The sequence below is a fragment of the Scophthalmus maximus genome, chromosome 16, assembly GCF_022379125.1.
Source record: "Scophthalmus maximus strain ysfricsl-2021 chromosome 16, ASM2237912v1, whole genome shotgun sequence".
NCBI classification, from domain to species: domain Eukaryota; kingdom Metazoa; phylum Chordata; class Actinopteri; order Pleuronectiformes; family Scophthalmidae; genus Scophthalmus; species Scophthalmus maximus.
In genome coordinates, this window is record NC_061530.1 from 17514016 (window position 1) to 17533894 (window position 19879).

The 19879-nt window shown below is 50.4% G+C and overlaps 1 protein-coding gene across 4 annotated transcripts in view; it reads left to right on the top strand.

Annotated features, from left to right (window-relative positions):
- Nucleotides 1-19879, top strand: part of sdk2b (sidekick cell adhesion molecule 2b) — a 235148-nt gene that overhangs the window by 206670 nt on the left and 8599 nt on the right. For 2 of the 4 annotated variants that reach the window (XM_035613333.2, XM_035613335.2), the window contains exons 24-43: nucleotides 686-836; nucleotides 928-1165; nucleotides 2005-2120; nucleotides 2227-2416; nucleotides 2632-2730; nucleotides 3301-3495; nucleotides 3999-4200; nucleotides 4388-4491; nucleotides 5304-5374; nucleotides 6256-6388; nucleotides 7049-7105; nucleotides 8208-8309; nucleotides 8682-8797; nucleotides 9219-9405; nucleotides 11386-11523; nucleotides 11986-12147; nucleotides 12250-12375; nucleotides 13585-13749; nucleotides 13853-13993; nucleotides 14998-15136. In XM_035613333.2, coding sequence (XP_035469226.1) covers nucleotides 686-836; nucleotides 928-1165; nucleotides 2005-2120; nucleotides 2227-2416; nucleotides 2632-2730; nucleotides 3301-3495; nucleotides 3999-4200; nucleotides 4388-4491; nucleotides 5304-5374; nucleotides 6256-6388; nucleotides 7049-7105; nucleotides 8208-8309; nucleotides 8682-8797; nucleotides 9219-9405; nucleotides 11386-11523; nucleotides 11986-12147; nucleotides 12250-12375; nucleotides 13585-13749; nucleotides 13853-13993; nucleotides 14998-15136 — 2832 coding nt within the window. Of the gene's footprint in view, nucleotides 1-685; nucleotides 837-927; nucleotides 1166-2004; nucleotides 2121-2226; nucleotides 2417-2631; nucleotides 2731-3300; nucleotides 3496-3998; nucleotides 4201-4387; nucleotides 4492-5303; nucleotides 5375-6255; nucleotides 6389-7048; nucleotides 7106-8207; nucleotides 8310-8681; nucleotides 8798-9218; nucleotides 9406-11385; nucleotides 11524-11937; nucleotides 12148-12249; nucleotides 12376-13584; nucleotides 13750-13852; nucleotides 13994-14997; nucleotides 15137-19879 lie in introns of all 4 variants that reach the window. The other 2 variants (XM_035613332.2, XM_035613334.2) reach the window with 1 other exon arrangement.

A 19879-nucleotide genomic window follows, 5' to 3' on the forward strand; every position in this document is an offset into this window, starting at 1 on the left:
TATACAGACATGCAGCTCGGATCTGCTCTCATGAGACGTTTCATACGAGACATTATGATAGTACATAATTGTCTCGGAAGAACCTGCTCATGATTTAAATATTATTTTAGTATATTCTTAAGGAATGCTGTATAACCTGGAAATGAAGCTTGCGCAGATTGAGACAAACAGCTGTTCAGTACCTCCCGGGAGCTTATCTTATTTTCCTGATTTCTGGATTTTTGGATACACCCCTCGTTATGGTTAGCGTGATTTAAAAAAAATAATAATAATGTTCCAGTGAGCGCAGGGATCTTTATCTCAGAGCAAAGTCTGCCAGTTTTCCACGATCGCATTCGGCGAAAAACCAATTAACGTTCCGCAGAGTCGACCCCCCAAAGAGCCCCAGCAGCTGTAGTTCTCCTCGTCAGTGCTGCCACTTTACATTACAGCGGAGGTAAACATTCACACCAGGTGATTTTTTCGGCCCAGGGTGGAACACAAATAAAGCTCTCCACTCAGCATATTCATATTGCATTCATATTCATATTCCATGCGCTGTGATCTCCGTTCACATGCAATAAGCTTCGCGCGAGAGGACGCCGCCGCGAGTTCATTCGGAGTTTTTCCGGATTTCTGTTCAAAGTTAACTGTCCTTTTTTGCCCAAGTTGCACTATGATAAATGTTTGACTCCGAAAACCGCAGGTTCCGCATGCGTCAGGTGAACATAGTGGGAACCAGTCCTCCCAGCCAGCCCTCCAGGAGGATCCAGACGCTGCCCGCTCCCCCCGACATGGCCCCCGCCAACGTCACCCTGCGCACCGCCAGCGAGACCAGCCTCTGGTTACGGTGGATGGTAAACGCCAGTTTGCCTCCTTTCACCCTTTGGGATTCTACGGTACATCTCTTTTAGGAATAACCTTTTACCCCAATCTTATCTCGGCCAGCCTCTGCCCGAGTGGGAGTACAACGGGAACGCGGAGCAGGTGGGCTACAGGGTCCAGTACTCCCGCGCGGGCTCGCAGGGCCGCGCGCTGATCCACACCATCGCCGATCGCCACGAGAGGGAGTTCACCGTCGAGGACCTGGAGGAGTGGACCGAGTACGAGGTCAGGGTGCAGGTGGTCAACGGCATCGGGGCGGGGCCGTGGAGCGCGCCGGTCCGAGGCAGAACCAGGGAGTCGGGTGAGTCGTCCCTCCCTCTGATCAGACGATCAATAGGAGTGACAAGCACGAGCGGCGCAAAAAACACAACGCGGCTCGCTCCGTTACGCAAATGTTGATTACTTGTTTGTCTTTGCACGTAGCACCGTCCCGCAGCAACACACACATCTCCTTCCGAGTTCCCTCATCCCGTTCATCTGGTGTCTAAATGAGCGCTCGACCAGTCTTCTAGCGCTTCCAGTAGGTTTATGCCAAAGTCTGTGTGGAATATATCTACATATATTAGTCACGTTGGACCGGTGACAAGCTGAGTAGCGCGGTTTGCACTTCGCCATATGTTAGGATTCTGTTTGGGAGCAGACGTGTTTCCTACGCAGACGCCCTTGCCGAAGTCTCCTTTCAGCGGCCCGTTTCTATTTCAGCCTTTTCTCTGCTCAGCCAGACGCTGGCGAGCGAGGAGTGGAAGGAGTCTGAGGGAATTGAGAACGCATGGGATTCCTGTGCCCTTCTTTTTTTTCTGCTTCCACTCACTCCAGCAAATTCTTAGGGAGTCAGCGCATTACGTCCAGGGATGAGCGCCAAGGAAGAAAAAGAGAAGCAGGAAAAAAAAAACGGGGGGGGGGGGCCTATTCTTGAGTCGGTGTTTTTTTTTTTTTTCCCAGCAGCCCCGGAGGGTATACGAGGATATCAGAGGCGGCGTGCAAACACAAACACAGACGATGTACAGCCGTGGCGGATCACTCGCAACCGCCTTTTCTGTCGCGCGCCCAATGAGCGTGGCCAATGCAATTTCTCGCAATGTGCGGCGAAAACAATGGAGCGTGTAATGTTTCCCCCGGCTGTCTCTCCTCCTTCCCCAGTTCCGTCCTGCGGGCCCACCAATGTGTCCGCCTTCGCCACGACCTCCAGCAGCATCCTGGTGCGCTGGTTCGAGGTCCCCGAGCCCGACAGAAACGGCCTCATTCTGGGCTACAAGGTCTGGTTCTCCCGGCTCGTTGGTCTTTAGTGAACCTCAGCAATTTTTTTGAGGCCCGATGCGAGGCAGCAGGGTGACGTTATATCCCGTTCTCTCGCGGGATCAGGTGGTGTACAAAGAGAAGGACTCGGACGGCGCCGTCCACCTCTGGACGGTGGAGGGGAACGCCACCCACAGCGTCCAGCTGACCGGCCTGGGGAAGTACGTGCTCTACGAGATCCAGGTCCTGGCCTTCACGCGCATCGGCGACGGGCGGCCCAGCTCGCCGCCCATCCTGGAGAGGACTCTGGACGATGGTAGGAACTATTATATCGTATTCATTATTAGATTATTGGGGATGGGGGAAGAAAAAAACATGAATACGCTTGACAGCAGGCCTATTGCAGTCATTTCTCCTGTGATATTACATAAAAGAAAAATGGGGCCGAGAAGCTTAAGGCAGTCATATTATGCTTTTTTTTGTTCTTTTTTTTAAATATATATATATATGATGTCTTTTGCTTCCCTGCAGTGCCAGGACCTCCAGTGGGCATCCTGTTCCCGGAGGTGCGGACCACCTCGGTGCGGCTCATTTGGCAGTCGCCCTCGCAGCCCAACGGCATCATACTCGGTCAGTACATGTACAAGAATACTTCTAACACTTCCCGCTCAGTTTCCAACACTGACATTTTAGTAGAATCTAGTAATAATGGTGGTGTGGCGCAAGTGAGACGGCCTGGTAACTGCGCAAATACGGCTCACGCGGGCTCCTTTATTTAGACTTAATGGACCGTCAGGCCCACAGGTGGCCACATCCCTGATTACTCTCGACATACTTATATGTTATTTTATGTTTAGTTGATGAGCCACACAATATTAGTTGGGGGAAATCAAATCTTGTTATTTTTTCCAAACATCGCTGTAAAGGGAGTGGGATTCTCTCGTTAGCTACAGTAATTGGGGATTTCCTTGTGAGCGTTTGATTCATTATACATCTGTCGGATCATTTGTTTTTAAACTGCACTCATGTGACAGACGCACGCAGCAGCATGCGGGAGCAGATGCTCACGACGTAATCTCAGAGGAGACGGAGCTGCGCGTTTTCTTTCGCGCAGTTTGCTCAAAATCTTATAGGTTGAACGAGAAAAGAAATGAAATCGCCTCCGATTAGATTCTCATTGTGCGCGTCTTCCCCCTCCAGCCTACCAGATCACGTACCACCACAACTCCACCAACAGCAACGCGGCCACCGTGGACGTGCTGAGCCCCAGTGCCCGCCAGTACACGGTGACCAGCCTCAAGGCCGAGGCCACCTACGTGTTCCGCATCACGGCGCAGACGAGGAAGGGCTGGGGCGAGGCGGCCGAGGCGCTGGTGGTCACCACGGAGAAGAGAGGTAACCCGCCGACCCACTGAGCGCGTCTTAGAGACTCCGGATGCGCCGTTCCATGATGGAACAACACGAATTTGGATGAGCACGTAGAACAAGCGAAGAAAAAAACAAACATTATCTTTAATGGTGTTTTGCAAAGAAAAGTGATATTTAGAAGTTTGCAGGAGACACATTTACAGTAGTGTGCAGATTAAGGTGTGTGTGATCTCAGCAGGGAGCCGTGCTCCGTTCATTTCCAGTCAACGGTCCAGTGAGCAGATGTGTTCGTGCCCCTCGGCTGTTGGATCAGAGAGAAGAAGCACCTGTGCATTTGCGAGGGCCGAGTCGGTCCATCTGTTTCCCTCCGGGCCCGTTTGGCGATTGTTGCGACTGTCTGCTCCATCATGCTTCCCCTCATTCTTTCTCTCCTTCTCTCATTTCTCCCATTTCTCAATCCTTGCTGTTCACGCCACTCCGCGTCTCCCGCCCGCCCGCCCGCCCGTCCGCCCGCCCGCCCGCCCCCGCAGCTCGCCCCCAGCCCACCAGCCGCCCCATGGTTCCGCAGAGGGACGTGCGGGCTCGCCAGGTGCTGTTGTCGTGGGAGCCGGGCAGCGACGGCCTGTCCCCCGTGCGTTACTACACGGTGCAGCAGCGAGAGCTGCCCGAGAGCAACTGGACGGTCCACTCGGCCTCCGTCAGCCACGAGGCCTCCTCCTACTTTGTATCCAGGTAAATGATATTAACTGTGCAAAAAGCATCTAGGGCATTTTGAAAAGCCTGTAGCTGTCGCACTGAGGCGCCATTACTCTCCTTTAAGGTCTGTGGCTTAACAGAGACAAAAGAAAGGCCTAATACATCCACTGCAGTAGTTTTGTCATCAAGTCGAGTGTGCTCCCCTGTGCCCCCGCCCCCGCAGGCTGAAGCCCTTCACGTCCTACCAGTTCAGAGTCAAAGCCACCAATGACATCGGGGACAGCGAGTACAGCGAGCAGAGCGAGGCCATCACCACTCTGCAGGACGGTAAGAGCGACGGCACCAGAAGAAACGAACCCAGTTCGCGGCGTGCACGTTCCATGAGCGCGTCGTCTTGACCTGGACGAAAGATTTTGACAGTTTGGGAGATTCGCTTATTGGCTCCACTGACGAGCACCTCTGAAGTTCACCAGCACGTCATCTCTTTTATATGTATGCATATATATATATATGCATACATATATATATTCCGGTGAACTCGGAATATGAAAATGCGACGTCTGAATATGTCTGAAAACAACGTGACAGTGTTACTTCAGGAAATATCTGCAGCCAAGATATAGTGTTAGATTGAACCGACATATTCCCCGAAATGTCAAACTATGTCTTTAAAAATTAAAGGTTCTATTCTCAATGTTAAACCTGGTCGTATCTTAATTATACGGTCCACAGATATGCTTATATTCTATTTATGTTTATAGGTACACTTTGTTCTGTATTATAATAAAAAGGAGTTTTCATGTCTGCATGAATTGTGATGTCACCATCTGCAGTTACCATGAGACGAGGGGGGGGGGGGGCAGCGTGAAAAAGCCTTGGCAGCGTCTGTTTGCCCTCGTGTCTCTTAAACCAACTAAAGAAACTGAAGCGTTTTGCTCCACTGATCTTTCCAGCTGCTTTTGTCTGACTCCTCCGTTGTGTGCCTTTTTTTTATTTACGCTCCGTGAATGCCACTGCACATTGGGGGGGGACGGGGGGGGGACGACGACAAGGCGCCTTGATTTGTGCACCGTTTTTTTTTTCGGGGTCAACTAAGCTCACGTGTGTCTCACTTCTTCTTTCTCTTTTATCCACCTCAGCGCCCGACGAAGCGCCCGCCATCCTCTCCGTCACGCCGCACACGACCACGTCAGTGCTGATCCGCTGGCAGGTAAGAGTTCATGTTCCATTGTTTCCACAAAAGTCTTACAGCCTGGATGCTCGGCACTTTTACGCGTTCATACCCTCTGCGCTCTCTACTGAATTAACGGGCCGTCAAGAGGGGGGGAAAAAAACAGGAGGCCCCGAGCCAAAATTTCCACTTTTATGGAGAACACTTGTCGAGTTTATAAGGATAGAGAGGCACTTGTTTTCTCTCCCTCTGTCTTCTGCCCGCTGGGCCTGCTCTCTCTTGTTCAACCGTGGGGGACTTCTCCGCGTTACTCACCTGAGGATGAGCTCAGTCGTCCCCCCCCCCCCCCCCCCCCCCCCCCCCCACAGTCTGTGAGTTTCAATTACAGTAAGTCTCGTCACTGATGATAAGTTAAGAGGCTAAACACAGGGTGATGAAGTGGAAAGTATCGGTTTCATATGAGCGAAACACCGAGTCTCATGCTGTTTATTTTTAGGCTTTTGCTGAAGATCACTTCTGTCACGTTAGACCTCAAAGGAGACGTATTATGATCATATTCAGGTTCATAATTTTAATCGGGGTTATTACGTGAAAAGGTTACATCCCTCTAATGTTGAGTAAACGGGTCAGTTCCCTCAGACTGTCCATTCTACAACTCCTCTTTCCAGCCTCTGTCTGAAACGTCTCTTTAAGGCCCCGCCCTCCCGATGAAGCCCAGTCTGCTCTGATTGGCCAGCTGGCTCCACTCTGTTGTGTCCGACTAGCCGCTAGACGTGCTTCATGCAAACTTCCGTGACATGGTGATGTCACCATGTCAGGGAAGTTTTGGCCGGACTACTGACGAGGCGTTGCAGTAGCTTCAGGGAAGGCCCAATACGTCTCGTTTAACTCTTTCCCGGTCACTCTCTTCCCCCCGACAGCCCCCCGCTGAGGAGAAGATCAACGGAATCCTACTGGGCTTCCGGATTCGATATCGCGAGCTGCTGTACGACCGTCTGCGCAGCTACTCCGCTCACGCCCTCAACAGCATGTCCACCTGGGCCGAGCTCACCGGTGAGGAACAAGCGCCGCCGACGGCATCATTCCACGCAAATAATAATAATAATAATAATAATAATAAATTTCATTTATAGAGCACTTTTCATTGCTAAAAGCAATCTCAAAGTGCTAAACACACACACGCACGCACACACACATACACTCAACACTCAGAACAACTTGTCTTTTATGTCTGAGTGTAAATGCATCCGTATGCGAGGTGTGAGGTGTGTTATTCCCGACGTGCCGTCTCTTCAAAGTGTGCCGCAGCGCCGTGAATTCCCGTCAGAGGAAAGACTTTCACAAAGGCCTATTCTGCATCCACAGATCTCCCCGCCCGGCCTCGACACTTTCCCAGTGTGTGATCAGTAGCTATCACCTGCAGGCTATTATTAGGGTTTACTCAGGAGCATCTCTGTTTGCACAGCTCCGTGCTACTTAGCCTGTAATTTTACCATCGTCGAGTCATTCGGGGGCTCACTCCGAGTTATGATTGCTGAGATTATGTGGTGGGGTTGGCTGTTTCTTTGGTCCTCACAGTAAGCGAAGCCCTTCTCGACAATGAAAATATGTTCAACTTTGAACACTGTTTGTTTGTTTGTTTGTTTGTTTGTCCGTCCATTTGACCCCTTTTCTTATTTTCATCGCCCTTTTCTTTCTGCCTCTCCTCCGCAGCCCCGTACAGCATCCGGAATCTGAGCGATTCAACTCTCAACCAGTATGAGTTGGACAGTAAGTTCCATCATGTCTCCGTCTATCTCTCTCTCTCTCTCACACACACACACACACACACACACACTCACACACACAAATTCAATCCCAGAACTAATTAAGCTTGTTGGGTTTTTTTCTCTTTCAAAAGCCGTCTTTCTTTGAATCGCACCATATGTCTCAAGCAGATTGCGCAACATTTCGGCCGCTCGTATTCTCATCGCGTCGGTACAAACACCTCCGCTGAGGGCCAATGGAAGCTCTTTGTACACAGGAATTCTTGGACACTGACGAGTCCAGCACACTCCTTGGTTTCGCACATGGATCTGCCTATTTGGATAAGCACTTCAACGGCAGATGGCTCCATCTTCCTAACCCCGTTCCAAGACCACATAATTGCAGTGTCCCTGTACGAAGTATAATAAACACTCGAAGTAGAATTCCACCAAAGGTTTTGCCCCACATTTGAAATTCAGTCTTCAGTGTACAGTGAGGAAAAGGGACCGACCTCCTCATTGGTCAATCCCGAGTGAGATCTCATCTGGATTCTGCGAGTTCTGTCTGGTGTCCATATAAATTTAAAGGATATAGACACAATTTTTAAAGGTTCAGAGAAGAGCTGCGATACTAATTCCAGGTCTCAAAGAGCCGCCATGTGAGGGGAGGTTAAGAAAATTGAAATCAAACAACTCTCCCATATGGGAGACATGATAGAGCTCCATAAGCTCACTCGAGGGAATATTGGATATCGCAGCTGAGCCCTTCATCCACTTTTGGAATAATAATATCTATGAGTTAAGAGGGATCTCACTGAAATTATTCCCCGTGTGGTGTTTCTCTGAAAAGAAGGGGAAAAATATAACTTCTTCACACTTTGCGCTGTTAAAAACGTGGAACAAGCAGCTTTTTAAAAAGGGATTGGACAACTGAAGGCTATATTGTATGATTATAGAGATGATTTGTGAGTGTTGTGAATTTTTATGAACTCGTCCGGTTGCGGAGGATTTGTGTCCAGTTGCGGAAAAACACTTTAGTCATTTTAAAGTGCAATTCAAAGATCGGGTGTTGAACACTAAAAAAGGTTTTGAAGCGTCATGTCCCTTCTTGTTCCCTTCCACTGCAGAGCTGAGTAAACACAAGCGCTACGAGATACGCATGAGCGTGTACAACGCTGTGGGCGAGGGGCCGACCAGCGCGCCGCAGGAGGTGTTCGTGGGAGAGGCAGGTTTGTACACGCTCCCGTTTTGTCATTTCGAACCACCCACTCTGAAGTGCAAAGGAATAGTTCGACCACCCTCGTTATACGGCGTGGAGCGGGCTTCTTGCGCACACAGCGGGCGCTCTTGGCAATTCGCCGGGTTTCAAAATGATCCTCCTTTGGAGGCAACGCTGAGATTTTCTCAGGGGTAATTTGTCTGTCTTTAGGTCCTTAAGAGCTTTTCCGTGTCGGCTGGATGAGTTCAAGGGGTTTTTCTGCCTTGAGCCGTGATGCAAGCCGTCCACACTATGAGCAAACTACCTAACACACACACACACACACACACACACACACACAAAGAAATCTTTTTAATACATGGTTACGTTCGTGTGTCGACAGTGCCGACAGCGCCGCCCCAGAACGTGGCTATTCAGTCTGCGACCGCCACTCAGCTGGACGTGACGTGGGACCCTCCACCCGTGGATGCGCAGAATGGCGACATCCAGGGCTACAAGGTGAGAGAGGGGAAAAAGTAAAATCTCCAAATGTCATATTGTGCCCAGGGGGAAGACATTTTATAGACCTCGCTCCTTGATGACGCAGCGATATTGTGTTCTGTTTTTATCCTTGTATGAATATTTAAATGTTTTTGTGGTCCACAAGAGACGTCGTGTATTTGATGTTAATCCCCATTAAATGCACTTTTATTTTTTGTTGCTGTTTTCCACGGGGGCTTTAAAAGAAGTCTTTGCTCAAGAAAACATGTACAGGGAATAAGATGAAATTGCATTTCTCCCTTGAGGGAGTTTGAAATAGGACTTGGGGGTGGGGGTGTTTTTTTTTTATTTTCATAAAAGCAGAAGTGGTTGCCGTCCCTGAGCAGCGTCTGTACACACACGCACACTATTTACTTAATGCCTCGCTTACTCCGCGTAGGTTTACTTTTGGGAGTTCCAGCGCAAGAACGAGACGGAGCGTCTCCGGACACTGTTCATGCCCGAGGGAGGGGTGAAGCTGAAGAACCTGACGGGCTACACCACCTACATGATCAGCGTCGCCCCCTTCAACGCTGCCGGCGACGGACCCCGCAGCCCGCCGACCAGGGGGCGCACTCAGCAAGCGGGTACGACGGACCCCCAGATAGCAATCGCCCTGCACAATAGTTGTTCACTTAGAATTAGCCAACGACAGCCAAGACAAATTATTCAGAAAGTAATTAATGAACATATACAGGGAAGTGACATGGGTGTATTATTTTTTTATAAACCACATGCGTGGTTTACTAATTTGCACGTGCAGTTTGATTAATACGAGCATGCATGATTTCCAAATACGGGCGACTTACTAAGATGCATTTCGGTTCACAGTTCGCCAGCCCCCGTCTGCAGCTCGACTCAAGAAAGCGGTACGGTGTCCTAATAGCGTACTTGTTTTAAATACACATCAGGCAGGTGCTAACGAACTGTGAACCCAAATGCTGATTGGGGGGCGGGGGGGCGGGGGGGGGGGGGGGTGCACAATTTAGTTAGTCACCCGTGCAAATTGCTTAAATTGCGCGTTCCATTAACTTAACCGGGCATGGGATTTATTTAAAAAAATGGCGCCCATGTCACCTCCCAGGCTCCGTTAACGTGTGATGGAGCGGTACTGAGAAAATCAAGTTGACAACGACAGATGAATCAGAACCTGTACAGCCACGTTCACTCATTCGGCCGAATGCGCGTGCTGCTGTTAGTTTTTTATTCCTCAAAACGATGCGAAGAGGATGTGAATCGCTGCTGTCAGCGTGCCAAGCCATGTCGGCCGGGCCGCACACTGAGCACGAGTTCCCAATCAGCAAAACCCACTCGGAAGTAATTCGCTGAATCTCCCGTTTTTTTGTCTGGAACAGTGGATGGTGTGTGAAATGTCTTTGAGCGAGACTTTCTGTCTAGAGAGCCCCTAAGAAGTGAGAAGCAAAGGAAGAAGAAAGGAAAAGAAGGAGTTCACAGATTCTTGGTTTCCCCTTGTGGGTCAGTGTCGTGAGAGGGGGAAGCGGATGACGAGCAGGGAGGGGGAGGAGGGGGGAGGGACACTATGGTAACAGTTATCCCATCCTTTTTTTTTTTTTTGTGGAGGAGGACAAAGGGGCATTGTCTTTTCCCGAGCGTCTCAACTCGACAAGTTTAAACGCAGCAGGGCGAACGGTGTCTTGAGCACATGGCGAGTCACAAGCTCAGTGGAGCGCGATGGGCCCCGGAGTCGCGAGAATCGGTCCTTGGGAATTAGGATGACCCGGGTCACGCAGTGCTTTTATTTGCTGTTTAGCCTTTAAACCCGCGTAGGGTATAGAAAGAAACTGTGGCGTTGACCCAGTCGGGGCGGTTCACTCGCCGCAAAGCGTCTCGACCAATCTCGGGCCTAAGTTGGGAAGCTGCCGCGCCAAAACATTTCAGCAGAGCAGTCGTGAAAAGGAAAAGTAGCAAGAGTTAAAAACTGCAGATATGGACTCTGCTGAGAGAGAGAAAAGTAGTCGCCTTTATTTTTTTCCAGTTTGCCAAACGCAAAGAAGACAGCAGCTAGAAGTGGCACAGATGTTTTTTTGATTGACTTACATTACTTTTTGTTTTTTTGCACCATTGGTTTTATACTAAGGTTTGAGATATACCAAATAATCGAATAACCGGATTGCATGTAGGAAAGGAATTTTGGATTCAGTCCTCGGTTGCACCCGGTAAAATTCGGTCGTGGTCCGATACCTAACCCCAGGGGCATCCGATAAATATATGTAATTATTTATTAAAAGATTGAGCTAGGCGTACTGGAAAAATAGTTTGTTTCAGCTCTCGCACGTAATGTCCTCTGTGGAAAAGGTCTTCGACAGATTCAAAATCAGTGTCGATGTAAAGTATTCACAAATATTACGAAGGCTAAGTCACAACTATAAGCCTGTGATCCTAACCCCTTTGTCATATGGTCATCCTTTAGTTGTGGCTTGTCAACAGACTCTGTGTAAGACGCTTAATTCTCCACGGCCTCCCGCGCACACATGTCGGACGACCCCGGAAAAATCTCCAACTCGCTGCTATGCGTGCCAAGCTCATCAACCTTTGTTTCGTTCCAGCCCCCAGTGCGCCCAGCTTCATTCATTTCAGCGAGCTGACCACCACCTCGGTCAACGTGTCCTGGGGCGAGCCCGCCTTCCCCAACGGCATCATCGAGGGCTTCCGCCTGGTCTACGAGCCCTGCACACCTGTAGAGGGTGAGCTCCCCCTTCCCCTACTCCCCTGCGCCTCAAATGGCCGCTTGCTTCCACAAGAAGCTGTGTGCACACTACAGGATCTGTTAGGGTTTGAATCTTACTGTTTTATTTCCCGCAGAATATGACTTATGTAATAACTCGACATGGTCAAAATCTTGTGGTGTGCATATTTTGTTCGTGAGCTGCGGACCTAATCGTCGGCTTAACAGCTCATATGTCATCGCAACCTCGCACATCTGCTGCTGTCATCTTGCATAATACATGACTACAGTGCCACAATGCAAACGTTTCTACTAATTCCATGACTCTGTGTGTGTGTGTGTGTGTGTGTGTGTGTCTGCCCGTATCGAGTGTGTTCCCACATTGCCTGGCCCCGTGTTAAGACCTGCTTCTAAATGTGGTGTGTTTGTCTAGAGTCCTCAGTGGCCTGTGCCGACTGTCTTCACTCCCCCTCCCCCCCAGGCGTCAGTAAGACAGTGACGGTGGATGTGAAGGGGAGCGGGCCGCTCTGGCTGAAGCTCAGGGACCTGGCCGACGGCATCACGTACAACTTCCGCATCCGGGCCAAGACCTTCATCCACGGGCCCGAGGTGGAGGCCAACATCACCACCGGCCCCGGAGAAGGTAGCGGGGCAGTGGCGTTGGTTCAGGGGGAAAATTGGAGCGTCATCCACTACTACTCGTTTTAAATGCTTTAACACAAGCGCCTGGTTATTCTTCCTGTAGGAGCCCCTGGGCCGCCCGGAGAGCCCTTCATCACACGCTACGGCTCAGCCCTGACGCTCCACTGGACCAGCGGGGACCCGGGACGCGCTCCCATCACGCGCTACGTCATCGAGGCCAGACCTTCAGGTATGTGCCGCCCCCGGAAAAACCCTGGAACTAAAAAGGTTTTTTAATGTTTGTAATCACGTGTTTTTTCTACGTAATTAGTGTCGTAACATAAATTAAAAAGTGGCCGAATGCATCGGTGGAGAGACTGAACTATGTATTTCAAAACGGTAGTGCAGGTTTTCTGAGGGGCCTCTCAGCCATTACAGAAGATGCAAAATGGTTTAGTCCACGACTCATATGGGCTCACTTGGACATTTACTGGAAATTTTCACAAAACAAATATCCGCAGCAGCATTTGTGGACATTTGCGTTCTCACATTCAGCCCCTTTTCGGAAAAAAACTCCAGGGGAAAATGTCCGGACCTCAGTGCATGTCTGAGAGCAGCTTCCGATGCTTCGATAAGGGAAAGTGGTGTAAGGTGTCGACGCCATCTGCCGCCCCCGGAGTCTGTGCCCCTGGTGCATTTCAACGGGGTTATCGATGGAGGTGCTGCAGTTGAAAACAATCGGCATCCAGTTTCAGTTGTGATTGACATCCCCGGGTGGGGTTAAGAGGCTGATGGATGGTAGGGAACTCACAGGGGAGGATGTGTTTCAGGACTTTAAAGGGCATTAGCCAGGACTCTTGGAAGAAGTTGTATAAGGGTCAACGTCCTGGGGATAATGCATATGGTTACACCAGCGCCCCTCTCCCTCCCCGTCATCCTCTCTGATGCATATGCCAAGTGTCATAACGCCCTGCAGTCTCGCACAACTCGATCAAATCACATCCGCTCCTTTTCCCCTAACTTCTCGACCGGAGTGCAGCAAACATGACTGATGAACTGGCGGCGCGTGTGTTTATGTGCGTGTTGCCCCGTTAAAAGAGTCAAACTTGCACCGATGTTTACAAGCAGCGACGTGTAATAAATGGTCTCGGGCGGGATTTTTTTTTTTTTTTTTTCCAAAGCAAGCAGGAAGCCATCAAACACCGCTCCCATTTGAAATATGGCCGCGCCGCTATTTATGATGCAGATTCTGCCTCGCTGTAAATTTATACACGGGCAGTGAAATTGATGGATTGTGTAATATTTGTGGGGAATTATGAATTACCCCGGGGAGCTGCCAGGCAGACCGGCGCCTTATATCAAACACAAACAACCTGTTAATAAAGACATAATGACACTGTTGAAATGTTGTTGCAACTTTTATCGTCTCCCCCCCTGACCCAAAATGACAACTTTGCAGACGAGGGATTGTGGGACATCTTAATCAAGGACATCCCCAGGGAAGCCACGTTGCACACGTTCAACATGGACAACCTCAAGCAAGGGGTCAGCTACGACTTCCGGGTAATCGGAGTGAACGACTACGGCTACGGCTCTCCGAGTCTTCCCTCTCCTTCTATATCTGGTGAGCTTCTATGTATTCGTTCATGTCACATCACAGAAATATATCCGGATGGTTTCAGCAGCCACAGATTCCAATTCTCTCTTCTTCTTTTTTTTACATCCAGCTCAAAAAGTGGCACCTTTCTACGAGGAGTGGTGGTTCCTGGTGGTGGTGGCGCTGGTGGGGCTCATCTTCATCCTGCTGCTGGTCTTCATCCTCATTATCAGGGGACAGAGCAAGAAGTATGCCAAGAAGTCCGAATCAGGTGAGTGCACACGATCTCCCCGTTGATGCGCGGAGCATTTAACGATAAAACGCTGAAAGACGCCCCGTCGCGTTGCTTTTAAAGACCCGGCGGAACGAAGGCGGGGGCCCGAGAGTCTGATAACTTGACCTTTTTCTCGCGAAGCAGTTGCGTTTTGCAAGTTTTCTCCGGGACAGCGCCGTGAACAGAGGGGGTTTATTATGATTTTGGATCAAGCAGATTATTGGCTGAGTGGCAGGCGAGCACAAAGGGCGGCGAGCGAGAGGCGTAGGGAAGCGGGAGCAGGGGGGCATGCTTGTCCATTCAGCGGCGCTATGACATCAGTGGGTATTTCCCTCTGCTCAGCACTTCTGAAATAGCTGTTTAGCTGCCAGGCAGGGGAGGGAGGGGAGGGAAGGGGGGGGGGGGGGGGGGGGGGGGGGGGGGGGGGGGGGGGTCCCCTGCGGGTCACTGCCCATCTCTCTGACTGACAGAAAAAAACAAGAGGTTCCTTCTCACTCCAACACAAAGACGCTCTCAAAGCCTCCATACCCCCCCCCCCCCCCCCCCCCCTCCTCCTCCTCCCTCCTCCCTCCTCCCTCCCTCCTCCCCCCCTCCCCTCCAGGAATCTGGCCCAGGCCGATGGACCGACCCAGCGGTTTTTATTTTTCTGGGTGTTTGCGTAACCACCCATTGACCTGGAGTAGCCCTGCAGCAAACCACGGAGGTCTCAGAACACCCCCCCCCCCCCCCCCACCACCGTAACTCGCTGGGTTGACTGAGACTGTAACATATCAGCACGGCAAACTCTACAGTAGACTTGCTGTACACTCACTTCTTTAAGTTTGCATGCATATTGGCAAAGTTTGACCTTTTCAAGTCTCATAATTCTGGTTTGAGTCTGATTTTCATCCGTTAATTCCCACTCTTGTTCACGCCCCGGCCCCCGTCCCCTCCGGACACTAACCCCCGTCTGTCTGTCCGTCCGGCCTGTGGTCACACAGTGTCTCTGTACGTGTGTGCAGGTAACAACTCCAACTGCAACGCCCTGACGCACGGCGACATGGTGAGCCTGGACGAGGGCCGCTTCCCCGCCCTGGAGCTCAACAACCGCCGACTCTCCGTGAAGAACTCCTTCTGCCGGAAGAACGGCGTCTACACCAGGTCAGTGACCCGATTTCAGTGGCTTGATTCGAAAAATTCAAACGACCATATGGGGAAACAAATGAGTCGTCCCTGGAAACTCTCCTCGAGCTATCTGGGGGGGAAAGGGAACTCTCCTCTGACTCAAATCAACTCTTTCCTGCTCTTTTAAAGAAGCAGCGTATAAACAGACTCGGGACAGATTCTCTTTTAATGAGCTGCTGCGTGTTTCGGCCACTCCGTCGCTGTAGGACGTGACGCGCGCTGAGATCCGCGGCCTGGTGTTTTTTACTGACACCTGCGCTCCGAGCGCTGCGGCGACTCGAGTCATCCATCGTACACTTTGCGTTATTAGAACCCCCTTTTCGGGTGAGACCTGGGTTTAAGGAGCAGCTGCAGTCGAGACAGTTGAAAGGTGTGCGGCGGGATTTTTGTCAGCGCTGACCATATTTTTCGTATTGGATATCGTATCATTCCTTGGTGTGACTTGACTGGATGAGACAGGTGCACTCTGATGTTTCCTTGAAAGGAATAATCCTCCTCTGATAATTATCAAAAGTACATTGTCTTGTGCATGAGAAAGGGATCTGTTTGCTTGCTTGTGTGCGTGTGTGCGTGTGTGTGTGCGTGTGCGTGCGTGTGTGTGTGTGCGTGTGTGTGTGTGTGTGTGTGTGTGCGTGTGTGTGCGTGCGTGTGTGTGTGTGTGTGTGCGTGTGTGTGCGTGCGTGTGTGTGTGTGTGTGTGTGTGTGTGTGTGTGCGTGTGCGTGTCTCACCTTGAGGACAGATCAAAGCAGGGTCCAGGGTCTTTGAGGAGCTTCCATGCAGCTTCCTATTATGTCTCCGGGCTCGAGGCGGGGGGAAAGGTGGGGAGCGAGAAGAATGAACCGATGTACTCTCGGAATCGCGGCCCTTTGAACCACGGCCCCTCAGCCCGGGAGCTCAAATCCCGACACCTGAGCCTCCGATTATGGATTAATGCCCGCGTCTTGATCCGCCCCGGCCTCGGGGCGCCAGAGGCGGTGGGGATGGAGTCCCTCCGCCTGATACCGGGATCAGAAAATCAAACACGCGCCTAATCCCACTGTAGCGCCGTTGCAATTCAGCGGTGTGTCGCACAGCTAATGCCGTTGAGCGGCCTGGTCAAACATCCCGAAAACCTCCTTGTGAGATTACAGGAGGAGAATCTCGAGCGGGCGGCCGCGTAGATGACCGTTAAACAACAAACACGGCCTCCTTCCTGCCGCAGTGTTCCGGAAACGTCTGACCTGGAAAAAAATGTCCCGCCGCGTTCGTCATTGCGTGAAAACGGCAGACCCTCGGAAACTGTCCGCACCCAAAAGTTTCCGGTCATTTTCCGCAATGTCGTGGTCTGAAATCAGCGAATACAGACGCCGGCCTCTCGCAAATCTCTTGGTCAAACTGGCTAAAGACATCAGAGTTTGGTCTTCTTGCGAAGAACTTAACTGACGTACGTGTTCCTCTGCACAAAGAGCAGGGGAGTGAGAATCACAGCGGTCACATCCACACACACACACACACACACACACACACACACACACACACACACACACGGGACACATTCTAACGCCAGGCGACCAACTTGCCGCGCGCGTGCGATCGGATATTTCAGGCCCCACGTTAATAAGATGCTGCTTGGGAATCGCTCACGTGTGAGTGCTGAACGTTGAGGTTCATTCAGGAGGTCGTTGGGGGGGGTTTTTTTTGTTACCGCTGGTGCGATAAAGACGGAGCAGGATCAACGGCGTCGTTCCTCCCGTGCGCCTCTCAGCGGGGTCGTGGTTCGGGGGTTTCGAGGAGGTCTCGTGAAGTAATTCCGTGGTAGGTTAACAGGGTTTTAAACACTCTTGAGTGACAACGCTCTTGAACACCTCAGACATGTTAATGAGTCCCTACAGGCGACGGGCGGCGAGAGAGAGAGAGAGTCCGATAACGAGTAAAGGCCGGCGGCAGATTTGATCTCACCCCGTGGTTCGCGTTTCTTCGCCCACGCGAGAGGACTAAGTGGCCCCCTTCTCTCTATGCAAGCGGAAGGGAGAGAGAGAGAGCTGATAAATAATTCACACCTCACTTGACATGGACGGCGCACGGGGGTCAAGGAGAGCGGCGGGAAAGTGGGCCGAGCTCCTAAACAGGCAGTTTATAACAATCTTGCCGGCGCGGGCTCAGTCCAACAGCGTCGCCTCCTCTCGTTTGGCTGCGGCTCCTTTTGTTTCGACCGCGGGGGTCTCGTCGCAAGAGCTGCCGGAGAGCTGGAGTCCATTAGAGGGGGGGCGGCGCGCGAGAGACCTCTGGGGGGAAAATCGGGGATGCGGCGAAGACATTGTTGTGATGTTTGGTGAGTTCGACTTGACAGGGAATGTATCTGGGATTTTTTTTTTTTTTTACTTGTTTTTTAAAAAGTTGCGTCACATTTATGATCATGTAAAGGAAAAATTCTGGGAAGATCGCCTGGAAATCTACACCCCCGCACTCTGTCATACACAGCCGGGCTTGTACAAGCTGTTCATTGTAAGTTATCATCTAAGAAATATATGATTGGAGCCCCAATCATGTTTTAGCATTTGTAGATTCAAAGGCGTAAATTATGAAGATGAAATAATTGTGAGAAGAGCAGAGGAAGAAAAGAAAGAAGCTGTGAAGCCCAGTAAACGTTGGCATTAATAATCGGGAAAGACAGGAAATACATACATGTACATACACGTGCAGCATTGTCCAATCAATGAATGATGTAAACACAAGCACACGTACGCCAACCTGTATCCATGCACATGAATTTCACCCACGTCCTCTGTGAGTTTCCCTTCAATAAATATCATTTCACCTATATGTGTGACTTTCACAAAGACGCCTCCACACGTCCTGCGAGGCGAACATGATGCAGACGTCCATATTTATCGTATTTATCCGTAGTAGTTGTAAAATTTTGCATCTGCATCTTCCATAAAAACAATGTTTCCATAAGTGCGAGGCAGTTTTATGTTTGCCCGTACAAACGTCCTCCCATTGGTTAGTTCTTCTTCTCCTGCACGTTTTTTGTTTTGCTACTTTTCAGTTGTTTGACAACCATGTCGAACATTTTTCACAACGTTGCAAGATTAATATCAACTGGTTTTGATTTTTTTTTTGCACTGATTTAGCTGGATTTTTTTCTGACATTTCAAGAGTGAATAAACAATCCCTTCAGTTATTGACAAGTGGAATAATCATTCATCAATGTCATGCTGTTTACCGTATTTGCCGGGTTCCGTGATAATATGTGATTTTTTTTTTCTTCCCATAATGCATCAAAACTGAACTCTCATCACAGCCTTCCATTCTTCACCAGGAAACACATGGAACACACTTGTCGGCACAGACTGAAAAGACTCTTGAGCTCCGTTGAACATCTTCAAACGTGCAAATATTAAAGAGACATCACACAAATTAGCAACAAAAAAAAAACGGAGTAAATGTTCCGCTTGTGTGTGAGTGGCTCTGCGTTGCACGTCCAGCTCCTCCACTCACGTTAAACGAATTAACTCTAATCTGGTTCAATACAACTCGTCGATTGGTAATTGAATTACATCTTGCTTTGTGATTTCCCAGTGGAGTTCCCCCCCCCCCCCCCCCCCCCCCCCCCCTTCCCAGTTTTGTCCACCAAAAAGTATGACCCCTTGTGAAAAGATTACCCCCAGCATTTCTGAAATGCTTTCAAAATGTGTTTATTTGGTAAATACTTATGCAAATGTGGTTTGGGTGTGTGTGTGTGTGTGTGTGTGTGTGTGTGCGTGTGTGTGTGTGTGTGCTGGCACCGACGCCGGCGGCCGACTGTGGCCTGGACAGTCAACAGGGAGTCAGCATGTCCCCGTGGTCTCGGCCAAACCAGCACCAATCAGCAGAAACAGATGGGTGTTTGTTTAGCGGGACCGGGGACACTGGAAACTTCGTCGGAGCTCAGGCTTCTCTCTCCCCCCCCCCCTCTCATATTTACTTAAAGAACGCCCCACAAGAACACGCCATTTTAGGATTTGTTTTCCCCTCAGTAATTCCTCTCCGTCTGCCCTCATTTTTTTTTTTTTGCCTCATTCCTTCTTTCTTTCTTTCAGCTTTCACCCATCACCTCTCGTCGCCGCACACACACTCCCACCGAGGACTCGGCCCGCTGCGCCGCCCCGCCGCTCACACACTCTCCACGCTCACACCTGAGTGACGTATTCCATCGCCGCAGCGCGCCACTCAAAGACCAATCCGGCGCCCCGGCGCTCGCGTACGCTCTGATAACATTCGCCTGAGGCTGCCGTTTGCGTAATGACCCCTCGAGCAGCCGCAAGAGTTCAATTTATAATTTAGTCACAAGGGCCCCGGCGGTTTGACATTCCACAGCGAGGAGCGAATCTGAGAGGGGGGGGGGGGAGGATTATTCATTCCGGGAGAGACCGAAGGCAGGCAGCCATCTCATGAGTGTCCCATGATTCTCATCCGGCCGCACTCCTACACACACACACACACACACACAGACAGTGATGCTTGAGAAAATGAAGAGCTAGAGTCGTTCCTCTTTTTAATGAGAATCTGCTTTTATTATTGTTTCTGAAGTCAACTCACGAAAGCCCCCGTGATTTTTAGAAGATAACCATGACAATTTAGGTCTGATTTCTGTTTCTGTAAAACGGCAACATCAGTACAGAGAAGTCTGATCGGCGACAGATCCCCCGTGTCTGCTTTGTCTGTCGCACCACTTCGAAACCCCTGTTTTTAAAGGT